Raw genomic sequence first — 15,788 nt, forward strand, 5'->3', positions numbered from 1 at the left:
TCACCACTGTTAAAAGGCTGGAAAAACAATGAACCGCATAAAGGTTTCTATGTGTTCCTTACATGACACACAATGCCAATCATATGCTTAACAATCGTATGCACCCACTCTAGTAAGAAATGTGTAGCTCCCCCTATGGCAGGATTGGTGGTGGTTGCTTTTTCGAGAGGGAGGGGTGATATGTGTTGTGTTGTGTGTGTCTATGTATATTACACACACATATATATATTAGTGTCACTAAGGAAGTGTTTTGAAAAGATGTTTACGATTCTAATCGGAATACCAATCCCCACATGTCTGTCATACAGAGTCAGATGAGAGTGTGTGATGCAGAACATACACATCTTAATTATTGTACAGAACCTAAAAAGTGAGACACCGTTAGAGTTTACGGAACATTCTCACATGAATTATCTCGCTTGTTCCTGTGAGCTAAGCAGGGTTGACATCATGTTGTTCTTTCTCACACCCCTTCCCCAATTTTAAAAATAGATGCCAGGAGATTTTTAAAAAAATAAAAAATTAAACTGCAATTATTATTATTATGACAAAGACAAGGCAGAAAAAGTAAAACTAGTTCATAAAAATACCCTTTCAAATACTTATAGGTAACCCTATTGCCAATTATTATGCTACCAGATATATACCACTGAGGAAAATAAGAAATATGTTTAATTATATAACATGAAGGACTCAGTTTCATACATGAAGAATTTTATTAACAGGATTATTAAACTAAAGAAAAATAAAGTGCTACCCAGAAAGGCCATAAAACTGTTTCCCTGGAGACTTTCAAAACAGGATATTCATCTCTACAGGATGGTTTAAAGACAAAGCTGAGGTGGAAGGCAACAATAATAGCCCTGATAAACTGCAGGAAATTAAATGTTTAGCAACAATGAAGAATGAGTTTTCCTAGAACGGTGGCCAATCTGGAGAGAAGACCCGGGATACAGGTGAGGGTGGGAAAGAGCTAGAGAAAAGCAAAGACAAAAATTCTCTATTTCTTAACATATTAAAGAACATGAAATTTAAGAATGATCAAAACTAGTAATAACACAGTATGAGGAAAATGAGATATGAAATAGAGTATACTCATCCATCAGCCTGAATGGTTAAAACCATTCATATTTTATAAAGATAATTTCTTCAAAAGTTCTTAAAATCTGCGCTGACCTCATTATCAACACCAATTCACTCCTCACAGTATCTGGGCTGTCTAATATATATGGCAGCCAGTAGCCATACATGGACAGTAAGTACCTGAAATGTGTTCAGTTCCGATTGAGATGTGTCACAGTGTAAGTATGACAAATGTACAAATAACAATATCCATCACATGTTGAAATAACATTTTGGACATACTGAGCTAAATTAAGTATATTAATTTCACTTATTTCTTTTTACTTAATATGCCTACTGGAAAAATCTAAAATTACATTAGGTTATATTTTTAGGTGGTTTTTTTTTTTTTTTTTTTGAGACCTCAGCCTCCCACTTTTGTAGAGACAGGGTTTCGCTGTGTTGCCCAGGCTGTTCTGGAGCTCCTGAGCTCAAGTGGTCCTCTCACCTTGGGTCCCAAAGTGCTGGGATTCTAGGTGTGACCCACTGCACCAGGCCAGATTGTTTCCATTGGGCAAGGCTGCTCTGTACCCTTGTTTAAGGGAATAGGATCATATTATTTGTATAAATTTAGCTCCCTAAATTTGTGCTCCAGAAATACTTCCATAGAAGTCTAAAAAAAATGGAAGGTAGGCTCATTTTGTGTACAGCTCAATTTTTTAGGACACTGCTCATACAGAAACATGGTTAGATTAAGAAAGCAATTTATTATTATAAAACATATTCACACATTTTTGTAGCACTCTTATGCAGAATGAAAAGATCTAGAGAAAGAGTCCAACTCCCCCTCCCAGCAAGCAGGAATGACAAACATCCTTGTAGTAAAACACTGCCTGCCTGAGTGGGCAGCGTGAGCGTGTGGGGCCACCCGGGTCCAGCAACCTCATTTGTCTCTGGGGCAACAATCCTGCGGTGTGAGGGTATGCTTGGTCAAATCCTTGGGTGACACAAGGACCCAGGGCCAGCAAACCCTCAGAACCCTAGTTGTAGGCACAGCCACCTGTCTTCGGGACCATGGGAACTGTGCCCTGTGTGGGTGGTCGCTAGGGCCTCTGTGGCCAGAAAGCAAGGAAAGTGTGTGGATCTGGCAGGTGCATAAATAAATCTGGTCCACCCCTTCAACTTGCTCCTGTTCCATCATTTCTGATTTTAGCCAATGGCAACATGACCTACTCAGGCACTCACATGAGAAATCTGAAGGCTACTTCACAGCTTCCACATTGGTCTTGTCCATTCTCCCTCTAAGGAAATCTCCCATGTGTGTCCTCTTCATCTCATCTACTCTGCGCCTTGGCTGGTCTTCCCATTTCTACTCCCTTACCACCCCTCCCACTTCACAGAACAGCAGGAGGGATGGAAGCCAGGATCAGCACACTACAGACCAGGGGCCAAATTTGGCCTACAGCCTGTTTTGGTTTTGTACAGTCTATGAGCTAAAAATGTTTTTTTCATCTTTAAGTGGTTGGAAAAAGAAACAGTATTTCATGATACTGAAAATCAGATGAAGTTCAAGTGTTATATCCATAAATAAAGTTTTACTGGCACACAGCCACACCCACTCGTTGATGTATTGTCTGTGGCTGCTTCCGTCCTACAAAGGCAAAGTAGAATAGCCGCAACAGTGGCTACATGGCCTGCCCTGCAAAGCTTGAGATATTTACTATCTGGCCTTTTACAGAACAAGTCTGCCAGTCCCTGGTATAGATCATCATCTTATTTGTTGCTTAAAACCCTTCAGTCACTTCCCACAGTTTCTAGGAAAAAGTCTAAAACTTTTCACAGAGCAGACAAAACTGTTCTTGATGGACAGATGGCAAACATATGAGTCCCGACCTCTCTCATTACTCACACCTCACCCTTCTCATTCACTCAGTGAGCCACATTGACAATTCTTTAAAGACAATTCTCCCACCACCCCCATCCCCACTTGATGATCAAGTTAGCCCTGCCTTTGATTATTTCTCTCAAACACCTATCCCAACTGTATTTAAATAACAATCGTGTAGTAGCTGGTTAAAGACTGCCTGCTCTGGAGCCACTGCCTGAGTTCAAAATCCTGGCTTTGTCACTTAACAACAGTTTGACATTGGGCAAGTCACATAAACTTTTTGTACTTCAGTTTCCTTATCTGCAAAATAGGTTTAACAACTGCACCTACCCGAGTTTAAAGGCTATTAATACATGTGCATTAAGATTGTACCCCATAACAGTAAATGCTTCAAAAGCACCAACAATTATTATTCTCAGTAGCAGGAACAAGTTCCTGTGGCTCTCAACTAGACTGAAGCTCCTTGAGGGCAAGGATTATAACTGTCCTAGCTTTTGTGACTGGTACAAAGTAGAGCATTTATTCAAATGCTTAATGAACACCTAATTTGAATAACACATAACACTCACAAACTGTCCTCTTCAACCAACAGTTGCAGTGATTCAATCTTTGGGGGCCTGGCCCAAATGTTCTCTTTCAAACAAATGCCAAATGTGATTGAGATTTTAAAGCCAGCAAAATACAGGTGCAGTGGCTCAGCCTGTAATCCCAGAACTCTGTCTGGGAGGCTGAGGTGGCTGGATCGCTTGAGTCCAGGACTTCCAGACCAGTCTAGGCAACAAGCGAGACCTCATGTCTACAAAAAAATTAAAAAATAGCCAGGGCATGGTGGCACACACCCATAGTCCCAGCTACTCGGGAGGCTGAGGCGGGAGGATCCTTGAGGCTGGAAGGTTGAAGCTGCAGTGTGCCGAGATCACGACATTGCACTGCAGCCTGGATGACAGAGTGAGACTCCGTCTCAAAAAATAAAAAAAATAAAAAAAAAATAAAGCTAGCAAAATAGGCAGACACATTTATATCTAAGACACAGAAGTCTTAGAAAAGCATTTCATCTCATAAAACTGTATTAACTGTAAAAGCCCATATCTGCATCCCCATTCACAAATTATGTACTATGCCATCAGGTAGTTATTAACATTCAACTCTCAATCCTGCAAAAGGTGGGATTGCGTATCTTGCTAAAACACCAACTTCTCTTTCAAATGTCCATGAGGAGTCCTTCTGCAAACATGTAAGCACAACAAAAAGAGAAATGCGGGAGAGAAAGACTCAATTCTACTACAGATAAGATGCAAACCAAGCAAGCATGACACTTTGGAGTGAATTCTATCAATATCTTTAAACTGCCCTGCTTTCTTAACTTGCCCATAAGAGCACAACGAAAGGCTTTTCTAGCACTTCCTGTTCTAAACTAATACCAGTTTAGATTTAAAGCTCCAATCCTACAGGAACTCCTTTTTTTTTTTTTTATAACCAGAAGCCCAACATATATTGAAGAAAATTAAAATACTAAAATAGTATTCCAGGACCTTTAAAATGTTAGATTTCTTTTTTTTTTTTTTTTTTGAGACGGAGTCTTGCTCTGTCGCCCAGTGGCGCGATCTCGACTCACTGCAACCTCCCCCTTCGGGTTCAAGTGATTCTCCTGCAGGCCTCAGCCTCCCTAGTAGCTGGGATTACAGGCGCCCACCACCACGCCCAGCTAATTTTTGTATTTTTAGTAGAGACAGGGTTTCACCAGGTTGACCAGGCTGGTCTCGAACTCCTGACCTCAGGTGATCCACTCGCCTTGGCCTCCCAAAGTGCTGGGATTATAGGCGAGAGCCACGCGCACAGCTGAATATACTTAGAAATCAATCCAGCAATTCATGTTAAAAGGACTCAGCAGTTTGCATTCTCACAGTTAGCAAGAATGACGTGACGAAGATAGACCGTGAGTACTGTATCAATGTTAAGATTTCATTTGGTACTTCAGAATAAATTAGAACTAAGAATGAAGGTTCCTTCAAGTATGATCCCTAAAGATTTCATAATGCTCTCACTTGCACAATCATGTGCAAGTTCAGTTCTGATTTATTCAAGTAACTAAGAACAATCCAGCCATGGACACTATTACAGTTGTTTGCGAACTTGTTATTCTGAATCTTCACCCAAGAAAAGCATTGTGCATCTCTGACCTTCCACAATCACAGGTAGAGGTGGCAGTGTCTCATTCTGTGATAAAGTTGTTATTTTTACTTGTGTACTCCTCCCCACCTTCATCCTGATACTCGTATTTAAAAACTATATTATTAGTATATGGGTCTCTGGTATCCTGCTACTCTTTGCAATTTTCACTACTCTCTGGGAGCCTCGCCATCACCAGGTCCAAACACAACTCATCCAAAAATGCACCACAATCAGAGGCCAAACCAATAGGCACACAGATATCGTAACTCTCCTGATGTTCTCTGGCTTCCCTCGTGCTTCCTTCCATTCTAACCACGCCAAGTTCTTTCCTGCCTTGCCATCTTTGTCTCTCACAACGCTACAGGGCCTCTCCTAGGAGGCTCTTCTAACACTGTGGGAACCATATCGCTGTGAACAGCATTTAGGATGCAGTCACTGTCAATTCAATTTTGCACAGCAGTAAACAAGATCCTAGCTTACAACAGTTTAATGGTTCTCAAAGGGTGGTCTGTGGACCTCTAAGGGGTTTACCAAAATCTTTTCAGGGGGCTCATGAGGTCAAAACGATATTCATAGCAATATTAAGTTACCATTTGCCTTTTCCACAAAGTTCCCATTTGTACTAAGGGTGCAAAAGCAATGGCGGGGAAAACTGCTAGCTCGGCACCCCTTGGCATGAATCAAAAACAGTAGTTACAAACTGAGTGGTAAGTCACTGTATTCTTTACTACCATGCATTCATAGTGGGAAAAGAGCTGTCTCTACTTAACAATGTCCTTGAAAAAGCAGTAAAATTATATTAAATCTTGACCCTTTGGTACATGTCTTTTTAATATTCTGCATGACAAAATGAGATGTACACATAAAGCACCTCTGTTACATACTGAAGTATGACGGTTGTTTCCAAAAAAAGCACTTGTGCAGTCATTTGAGAAGTGATCTGAACTGGCCACTTTTATCATGGAATGCCTTTTTTACTTGCAACAATGATGACAAACTATCATTATTGTAAATGTGAATAGCTGGCAGACATTTCCTTGGAAATTAAAGAAACAAAACAGTCAATTCAAGTAAAAACTGGTAGCATGTTGCCAAGGAAATTATTTGAACTCAAGGAGGAAATTAGAATTTTGGAAAACTTGCACCACTCATAGTGAACAGTGTTCTAAAACTTAAGACTTTGCAGAGATTGGTGGTGATATTAACAAATGTGATTTTAAAAAATGCTTGTATAATAAAATGTGTCAACATGTGGAAGATCTGCGTAACGATGAACAAATATTTTCCAAATGACCAGTAACGCTACAAAACCAGGCATGGTAGAAGATCCATTCCAAGTATAAAGCAGACCTGCAGAGTTGGGCAAATTCATCAATATGATTTCAGATTGCATAGTGTAACTATTCTTTCCAAACTATCACTTATGAAGTTTCAGTATCAAAGAATATTCAACTACCTGAAAAACTATTCAAGTACTCCTTACTTCATTAAAATAACGTTAAGGGAATGAATTCAGGAGCAGAGATGAGAATCCAGCTGTTAAGACATTAAAAGATACCTGCAAAACCGTGAAACACCCTATCAAAATTGCAGTTGCTTTTTTGGCAGAAACTGGTAATCTAGTCCTAAAATTCAATATGGAAATGCAAGAGACTGAGAATACCCAAAACCATCTTCAGAAATAATAAAGTTAGAGGACTCATATGCCCCTATTTAAAAACCAGCTACAAAACTACAGTAATCAAGATCATATGGTACTGGCAGGACAGACACACAGATCAATGGAATGAGTGAGTCCTTCCATTGACGGTCACTTCATCTCGGACAAAGGAATTCAATGAAGAAAGAACATTATTTTAACAAAAGAAGCTAGGGCAACTTGATATCCACATGCAAAAGAATAAAGTTCTATCCCTCCCTCACATCATATACAAATATTAACTACAAATAGATCACAGATCTAATGTAAGAGTTAACAGGATAAAATATCTAGAAGAAAATATAGTAGTAAATCTATATGACCTTGGATTAGGCAATGGCTTCTAAGATGTGACACCAAAAGCATAAGTGGCAGGAGAAAAATAGATATATCGGCCTTCAAATTAAAAACTTTCTGCTTTGAAGGACATCATCGAGAAGGTAAAAGGACAACCCATAGACAGGAGAAATTATTTGCAAATCCTATGATACCACTTCACACCCAATAGGATGGCTAAAATGAAAAAGGCAGTGTAACAAGTGTTGACGAGAATGTGGAGAAAATTAAATCCTCATACATTGCTGATGGGAATATAAAATTGTGCAGCTGTTCTGGAAAAAATCTGACAGTTCTTCAAAATATTAAGCACAGAGTTAACCATAATGATCCAGCAATTCCACTCCTAGGAATGTACCCAAGAGAAATGAAAACATATGTCTACATAAAAGCTTGTACAGGAATGTTCAAAACATTATTATTCATAGTAGCCAGAAAGTAGAGCTCCAAGTGGTGGCTCACACCTGTAATCCCAACACTGGGAGACTGAGACGAGAGGACTGCTTGAGGTCAAGAGTTCAAGACCAGCTTGGGCAACAGAGCAAGGTTCCCACCTCTACAAAAAAATTAAAAAACTAGCTGGGTGTGATGGCGCACACCTGCAGTCCTAGCTACTCGGGAAGCTAAGGCAGGAGGATCACTTGAGTCCAGGTGGTTGACGCTGCAGTGAGCCATGATAGCTCCACTGCACTCCAGCCTGGGCAACAGAGCAAGACCCTGCCTCAGAAAAGTAAATAAATAAAAAAAAATAGCCAAAAAAAAAAAAAAAAAAAAAAAAGAAAAGAAACCACCCACATATCCAATTGACAAATGCATAGAAAAAATGTGGTATGCTCACATGACAGAATATTAGTCAGCACTAAACAGGAAGAAGCAACATATGCTACAACATGAACGAAACTTGAAAACATGCTAAGTAAAAGACGCCAGCCCCAGAAGACCACATATGTATGTTCTTATTTATATGAAATGTCCAGAGTAAGTAAATTCATAGAAACAGAAAGATTAGTGGTTGCCAGGGGCTGACAGGGAAGCAGGATGGAGAGTGACTGCTAATGAGTACAGAGTTTCTTTTTGGGGTGATGAAGTACAGAGAGATATAACCCATATGGACAGCAAAATAACATTTGGCACTGGAAAGTCATAATCAGAAATCTGAATTCTGATTATGCTCTTGTGCAGAACAATGAATGAGACTGAAAAACAGTAATTTCAAGTTTCAATACAAAGTGGGCACTTCAGGACTACCCCCACCCACAAGTATACAACATCAGAATATTAAGCACCTGAATATACAATTTCACATACTGGTAGATGTCATACATAGCAAATATTGTTTTGCCTTTCAATTTTTCAATAAAAAGTGTCAACAAATGATAGGTTAACTTAAAAAATAAACAGTAAGTCGGAATCTGCTGGGAACAACCAAATATTTAATGACATCTTTCCTCATGAAGACTCTAAATACTACCTAAAACATTTTGACAAAGTAACAATTTGAGTACTTTTGCTGAATTGCCTTCTTCCAAACCACAAAGCTGTTTCATTTTCCCCCTATGATCTTTCACATGCCTGTGATCCCATCCCTCTTATTAACTGTATGTAAGAGGCTTATATATGACAACCAGCTTTTGATTATGGTCTAATGGTAAACTAGGTTACCAAAGCTCTCTGTACAGGTAAAATCCCAGTGAAAGATGTACCAGGCTGAAGACAGTTTACGTAACACTACCATTTTAACTTAAGTTGAGTTACTTCCTATCGCGGGACTACTCCGTTGTGGTAGAAATAACGGAATGTCAGGGAGCTGGTACTTTTGGCCACCACGGGAACAGTTAATACAAAGCACTCCCTGAAAGCCAGACTCCCAGAGTTATAGGTGACGTGTCCTTAAAAGCTTTAACATTGTAAATACCAGGAAAAGTACAGGGGATTGGCAGGGAGAATTGTATAGACTACCTGAGAATTATATTTTACCTATTGGTAGTTCTGACAACACTCAAAAAAAAAAAGAAAAAAAGAAAACGGAAAGCCAAGTAGTGGGCTGGGTGCAGTGACTCATGCCTGTAATCCCAGCACTTTGGGAGGCCAAGGCAGGTGGATCACGAAGTCAGGAGTTCAAGACCATCCTGGCCAAGATGGTGAAACCCAGTCTCTACTAAAAATACAAAAATTAGCTGGGCGGGGTGGCAGGCGCCTGTTATCCCAGCTACTTGGGAGGCTGAGGCAGGAGAATCGGTTGAACCTGGGCAGCAGAGGTTGCAGTGAGCCCAGATCCCGCCACTGCACTCCAGCCTTGGTGATAGAGTGAGACTCTGTCTCAAAAAAAAAAAAAAAAAAGAAAGCCAACTAGTTAAACAAACATAGCAGTTTTTTGTTTTATCTGAAGACAACTTTAAAAATAAAGTTTGTGGCATGACAAAATCACAATGACAAGTATCCTACTAGTCAAACTGGCTTAATGTATTTAATCAAGAGAACATTCTAAGAAAGGTGTGGAGGCTTTTTATGTGGCTCTAGCCCCAGAATATAGGACAAACAGCTCAGCATCACAAAATACCACAATCTAGAAACACATATACTCAAATTTCTCTGGTACAGCACCATTTGCAAGCAAACATGCCAGTAAGCTCCCAGAAGTGAGCATGCTGAGTAATTCTCAAAAGGGTGGCTTACTAGAAGAAACCTGCTGGCAAAACCTAATCTCCTTCCCCTAAAAAAGACCCCACATACTACAAAATATCCTGGCTCATAATACACTTTAAAATCAAATGCGGCTGGGCGTGGTGGCTCACGCCTATAATCCCAGCACTTTGGGAGGCCAAGGTGAGAGGACCACCTGAGGTCAGGCGTTTGAGACAAGCCTGACGTTTGGCCACGTGGTGAAACCCGTTTCTACTAAAAATACAAAATTAGCCGGGCATAGTGGTGCACGCCTGTAGTGCCAGCTACTCTGGAGGCTGAGGCAGGAGAATCGCTTGAGTCCGGGGCGTGGAGGATGCAGTGAGCCGAGATCGCGCCATTGCACTCCAGCCTGGGTGACAAGAGCGAAACTCCGTCTCAAAAAAAAAAAAAAAAAAAAAAATCAAATACAAGATTGGGAGCAACTTAACCTCTCCAAAATCGTTTAATATGACTACGCTTGAAAATAAATATGGAGAAGTGGGGTAGGTTGCAGAAATATGAAATACTGAAGACAGAAAATAGGGACTAAAAGTGACCCTGTATCCCACCGGAGACTAAGTTAGCACAGTATTTAACAAGCAGCAGTTTGTGAGGAGAAGGCTAAGGGGTGGCCTGTCACATCTCCGTCCTCAGGAGGACACTGAATAGAGGGAAGATAAAACAGAATGGATTTCAACTGGACATAAGGAACCTCTGTAGCCAAAAAAAAAAAAAGGGATAAAACTAGCCCTGCTCACCAAAGACTAGAGCTACCATTTCGACATTTGAAAAGGGTAAATCAGTCAAGATCTTTAGGTCATTCTCTTGGGTTGAAATCAGCTGGCCGAGGTACTTGTTGCCTATAACGTGATTATTCAGGGACTACTATTTTCAAATAGTTGCCAATAAGTACTTACTTGACTGACTAGGGAGGGCTCACCCAAGAGCCAGAACACCTCGCGGTCCCAACTCCTCAAAATGCAGAGGAGGAAATCAAGAGAACAGAGACAAGAGCATGGATTCAGGCTGCCAATAAAGGCTGGATCCCAGGTTCCATGTTGATATTTGAACAGTTAGTGACTTTGAACCCCTCCATTTGATTCGTGGTTACTTCCTGGCTGCAGCTGTTAAAGCTGCCACCTATGCATCCCCTCGGATTCAGCACCGCATCGCACAAGAGTTCCCCTACGACTCTAGGCACCCCGCATCTCTAGCCAAGCTTCTTTCAGCCCTTAATTTCCCCCCGGCTCTCGACGGAGAGGTGGTAAAAGGATGAGTAAGCATGCAGTGGCTGATCTTGGTCAAAGAGCACAGACCCTGGCACAGGCGGTGGAAAGCGCAGTTGGGGAGTGCATCCAGTGAGCGGCAGGCAGGTACAAGCTTCCCGTGACAGATAGTCACCCCGTTCCGCAATCACCGGAGCCTCTGAACCCTCGCTTTCACCTCCCCATCCCCTCAACTGTGGCCCGGTGCACGCCTTCTATAGACAGTTACTTCAAAACAGCCCGAAAAGATGAACGTAATTTCTCCAGGCTTCCGGATGTCGGGAGACAATACAGCCTCACCCTGAAGCGTGTCTAAGTTCAATCGCTCTGGTTTCACACAGGCCAGAAAACCGCTCGTTCTGTGACACCCCGTCCGCCCCCCAACCCGACCCTAAGCCACCTTATTCAGCAATAAGGCGACTGCTAGGAACTGTTTCAAATGTATGTCAACCTTTTGGGGGAAGAAAAAGAAAACAAAAAGACTTTGGAATTACTTCTACAGCCTGGTTGCAAGTACCTGACCTTATTCCTTCCCGAAGAAAAATAGGGCACCGAGAAATCAGACATTCCTTTTTCTCTGTCTTCCTACCCAGGCCGCCAGCAGCATCTCGAGGGCCTCCAGAGGGGCCTCTTTTGGGGGATCGCCTAGGTTTCCTATGCAGAAAACTTGCGTTCAGTGCCCAAACGTCCTCTAAATCCCTAGTTTTCTTTACAAGGGTAAACTTCACCACAGATGCAATGAAGCTGAGGTGCTGCTTCCTTTGTTAAAATCCCACGGACTTTCTTTTCCTTACATCGGGGGCGGGGTGGGGGAGACCGCCAGCCCCGGTCACGCGCGCCGGCGGCGAAGGCGGGGAGGCAGGTGTGACTCCCTCGCGGCAGCCTCTAGCGCGGCTCCCCGGCGCCGCCTCACTTCCCCAGACCAGACCCGGACTCCTCGGCGGCCGACGGCCCCCGCCCCGCGCCTCCCACGCCCTCCGCCCGGCCGCCACCTGCCCGCCCGGCCCGCGGAGGGCGCCCAGCTACCGCAGCTCCTCCACCGGCGCGGACGCCGCCCCGACCGCCACCACCTCCGCTCAAAATGGTGGTTACGAAACGCGCGGCCCCCGCCCGCCCCGCCACATGGCCGCGCCGGCTCCAAACTTCGCAGGCCCGGCCGCGACCCGGCTCCCAGGCGAGGCCCCGGCGGCGCGAGGAGGCCGCGCGGCCACCGGCCACTCACCCACAGACCGGTAGCCCAGGATCGCGATCTTCCGGGACTTGGACTGCGGCATCTTGGCGGCCTCCTCAGCCCCGGCCCAACCACATCAACCGCGGCGGCGGCGGCGGCTCCTGCTGCTGTGATCGGCGGCGGCCGCGCCGGGAGAGAGCGGCATACAGAGCAGGGGCGGCGGCGGGCGCGGCTGCCTCTCGCTCGCTAGCTCGCGCGCTCCCAACCGCCCGGAACCGACCGCGCGGCGGCGCCCCTCCCCCCCACAACACGCCCACGTGACCGGCCGGCGTCAGCACCGCCCCTCTTCGCGCCGTGGCCCGCCGCCTCCGCCCCCCGAAATACGCGGGGGTGCGTCGGGGCGACGTTTTACTTTAAAGGCAAAAAAAGGGGACGCCGCGATGCCCCCAGAAAAGTCACGACTGAAACTCGCTGCGTCATGACCCTCCCACCTTCTTCCGCCGCTTTTTAATTACGCCATTCTCCCCGAGCGCCGATTGGACAGCTCCTGCACAGCCGCGCGATGACGTGTCGGAAACTCCATCTCCCATTGGGGGAAACAAGGAGGCGGGGAGGGGGGGGGGCGGGGCTGCCCGCCCGGGAGCTAAAAATACACCGCGCTGCTACCGCGCTGTTGGGCGCCGGCTAGGTTTGAAGGCTTCAAACTTCCAACCGGTTAGGGGCGGGCGGGAGAGGCGGAGAGACAAACGGTGGCTCCCTGGTGATTGGCCAGAACGGAGCGCAGGGCGGGGCAATAGGTGGGAGGTGCGGTGATTGGCGAAACGCTAAGCGGTTGGCGGGTTCGCGCCCGCTGAGCCCGTGAAGGGCGCGAGGCGCGTGGCCTGGGCGGGTGGCGGGTGGGCTGGCTCCTCCCTCGGGGTTTTTTTGAAAATTCCCCTTGAGCTGCGTTAGCGTTCGTGTCTGGGTTTGAGGATGTAGTGGTGACTAAGCGTCACCGACGGCCGAAGGACTGTGGGAAGCATGGAGTCTGCGTTAATTGAAAGTGTTAGGAATTTCATTAAAAACAGGGCGAGCCTCGTCAGTTCTGGTGTCCGCTTCGCTTCGCGCGGAGCTCGGCGCACCTCCTGGAACAGCGCCGGGGCGGGAAGCCGGTTCTCCGCCAGCACCGGGGCGGCTGGTGCGGCGGGCAGGCCCGAGCCGGGTGCCAGGAACGCCTCGGGCCGCGGTGTGGACGGGCGGAGACCGTGGTGTGGGCACAGCCTTCCCAGGGGTGCAGTGCAGAGGGGCGCGGGAAGGGAAGCCCGGCCGGGAACGCAGGTGCCGTTGAGGGACCAGCCTGCAGGCAGGCCCGGCGTGGTGGCTGCTGGAGGGCTTGGCACTTGCCGAGTTAGCAGAGACTCCGCCGCGCCGGGGAACCCGCCCCTATTCTGCCCAGGCTGTTTGGCAGTGGGGACCTGCAGAGGCCGGGCATGGCCCTTCGCCCTTTCCCAGTGATCGGTGGGGAGGAATGAAGCCAGGGGAAGCTGAGTGGCAGGCCTTGTATTCCAGCGTAGGAAGGTTTAGAGGTGACTGGAGTCGAACTGGAACACCCAACCCAAGAGCGACTCCCTCCAGCTTTCCCACGGAAGCACTCCGATGAGGGGCTGGGGTGTGCATTCTTGTCCTCGGGGATCTACAGATGGAAGCCCCAGGCAGCCAGCCAGAAGTGATCAATGTCTGGAAGTTCTATGTTTCCATGAAATGTTGAGGTTTACGCTATAGTTATTTTAAGTATTTTAAAATAAAGGTCTTAAAATGCACTCTCCTGTAAAATGTGTCGTTTTTATCCTGTGGATTCGGATACCCTCACCACCGTGTTTTTGAACAGATGCTACTAAATTCCTTGCATTATAAAATCAGTTTAGTTTTACCTTTTTTTAAAAAAAATAGAACAGAATAGAAAACTGCGTTATGCATAGTAAGGGTAAGTATGTGTCCTCATTAGTACAGTGGTGAGTTTAAAAAAATGAGTAAGGGTAAGTTTGTGTAAGTGCACGTGTAGATATATATGTTTATAGATATGCTATATATGTATTATTGCATGTTGGGCTTTACTGTAGTTTCTTTTTTTTTTTTTTTTTTTTGAGACAGAGTCTCTCTCTGTCGCCCAGGCTGGAGTACAGTGGTGCAATCTCGGCTCACTGCAAGCTCCGCCTTCCGGGTTCGCGCCATTCTCCTGCCTCAGCCTCCCGAGTAGCTGGGACCACAGGCGCCCGCCACGACGCCTGGCTAATTTTTGTATTTTTAGTAGAGATAGGGTTTCACCATGCTGGCCAGGATGGTCTCGACCTCTCGACCTCATGACCCACCCGCCTCGGCCTCCCAAAGTGCTGGGATTACAGGCGTGAGCCACCGTGCCCGGCCTCATTGTAAAGTTTCTTACAGTGGGTTGCTTCAAAAAGTTTGAAAGCACTGCCCTAGCCTGAGAATATTGGTAATCCAGATGTGAAGCACAGTTGTAAAGGACAAATTCATTCAAAAAGTTTTCCAGGCTGGGCGCGGTGGTTCACACCTGTAATCCCAGCACTTTGGGAGGTCGAGGCAGGCGGATCACGAGGTCAGGAGTTCCAGACCAGCCTGGCCAACATGGTGAAACCCCGTCTTTACTAAAAATACAAAAATTAGCCAGGCGTGGTGGCACATGCCTGTAATCCTAGCTACTCAGGAGGCTGAGGCAGGAGAATTGCTTGAAACTGGAAGGCGAGGTTGCAGTGAACTCAGATAGCGCCACTGCACTCCAGCCTGGGCAAAACAGTGAGACTCTGTCTCAAAAAAAAAAAAAAGTTTTCCAGTTGCTGTCTTCAAGCCCTTTAATGTAGGATCCAAAGGTTTAGAAGATTCCTTTATTCCAGAGTGGGGAGAATTTGTTTGGTTTGAAAAATGACTTAGCCAGCCTGGGGAACACGGAGAAAAGCTGTTTCTACAAAGAAATACAAAAAAAAAGCCGGGCGTGGTGGAACATGCCTGTAGTCCCAGCTATGTGGAGGGCTGAGGTGGGAGGATCACTTGAGCCCAGGAGGTCGAGGCTGCAGTGAGCTGAGATGGTGCCACTGCACTTCAGCCTGGGTGACAAAGTGAGACCTTGTCTTAAAAAAAAAAAAAAAAAAAAAAAGAAATGGCTCAGATTACCTAAAATAGTAGGGACTCATTGTCTGAATTCACATGGAAATACCTGACTGCAACCAGACAGCAACAGTGTTGGAAGAAATGGACTTGCTTTTGTATTCAAAGTAGCTCCCTTATTGGTGGCTAACTCAGTCACCTTTGACTTTGCAGCAGCTGGAAGGTCTGCTGCCACCAGTCAGCTTCTCCTCAGCAGGTCCTGCTTGTTCGGGAGTGCTCGAGTCCTCAGCCTGCTGCCTTCTCTCTGTGTGTACTTCCACTTCTGTTCCCTTTCCCTGCGAACTAAGAACTATGTGTCTTCTGTTAAGTTCCCAGAGAGAGAACATCATCGGTTCTGTTAATTCCCATCATCCCTTGAGTGAGGAGCTC

The 15,788-nt window shown here is 45.4% G+C and overlaps 1 protein-coding gene across 2 annotated transcripts in view; it reads right to left on the bottom strand.

Annotated features, from left to right (window-relative positions):
• The window catches only part of RHEB (Ras homolog, mTORC1 binding), a 53,292-nt gene extending 40,520 nt beyond the window's left edge, over positions 1 to 12,772 (bottom strand). Inside the window, exons 1-2 of one of the 2 annotated variants that reach the window (XM_009454612.5) lie at positions 12,113 to 12,238; positions 10,739 to 11,740 (exon numbers count right to left, since the gene is read on the bottom strand). Coding sequence is in view for 1 of the 2 variants with exons in the window: in XM_519513.6 (XP_519513.3) it covers positions 12,309 to 12,360 (52 nt within the window). In the remaining variant the exon portion in view is untranslated. Of the gene's footprint in view, positions 1 to 10,738; positions 11,741 to 12,112; positions 12,239 to 12,308 lie in introns of those variants that run through there. The other variant, XM_519513.6, reaches the window with a different exon arrangement.
• Between the last annotated feature and the right edge of the window lie 3,016 nt (positions 12,773 to 15,788).

Source organism: Pan troglodytes, chromosome 6, assembly GCF_028858775.2.
Source record: "Pan troglodytes isolate AG18354 chromosome 6, NHGRI_mPanTro3-v2.0_pri, whole genome shotgun sequence".
NCBI lineage: Eukaryota > Metazoa > Chordata > Mammalia > Primates > Hominidae > Pan > Pan troglodytes.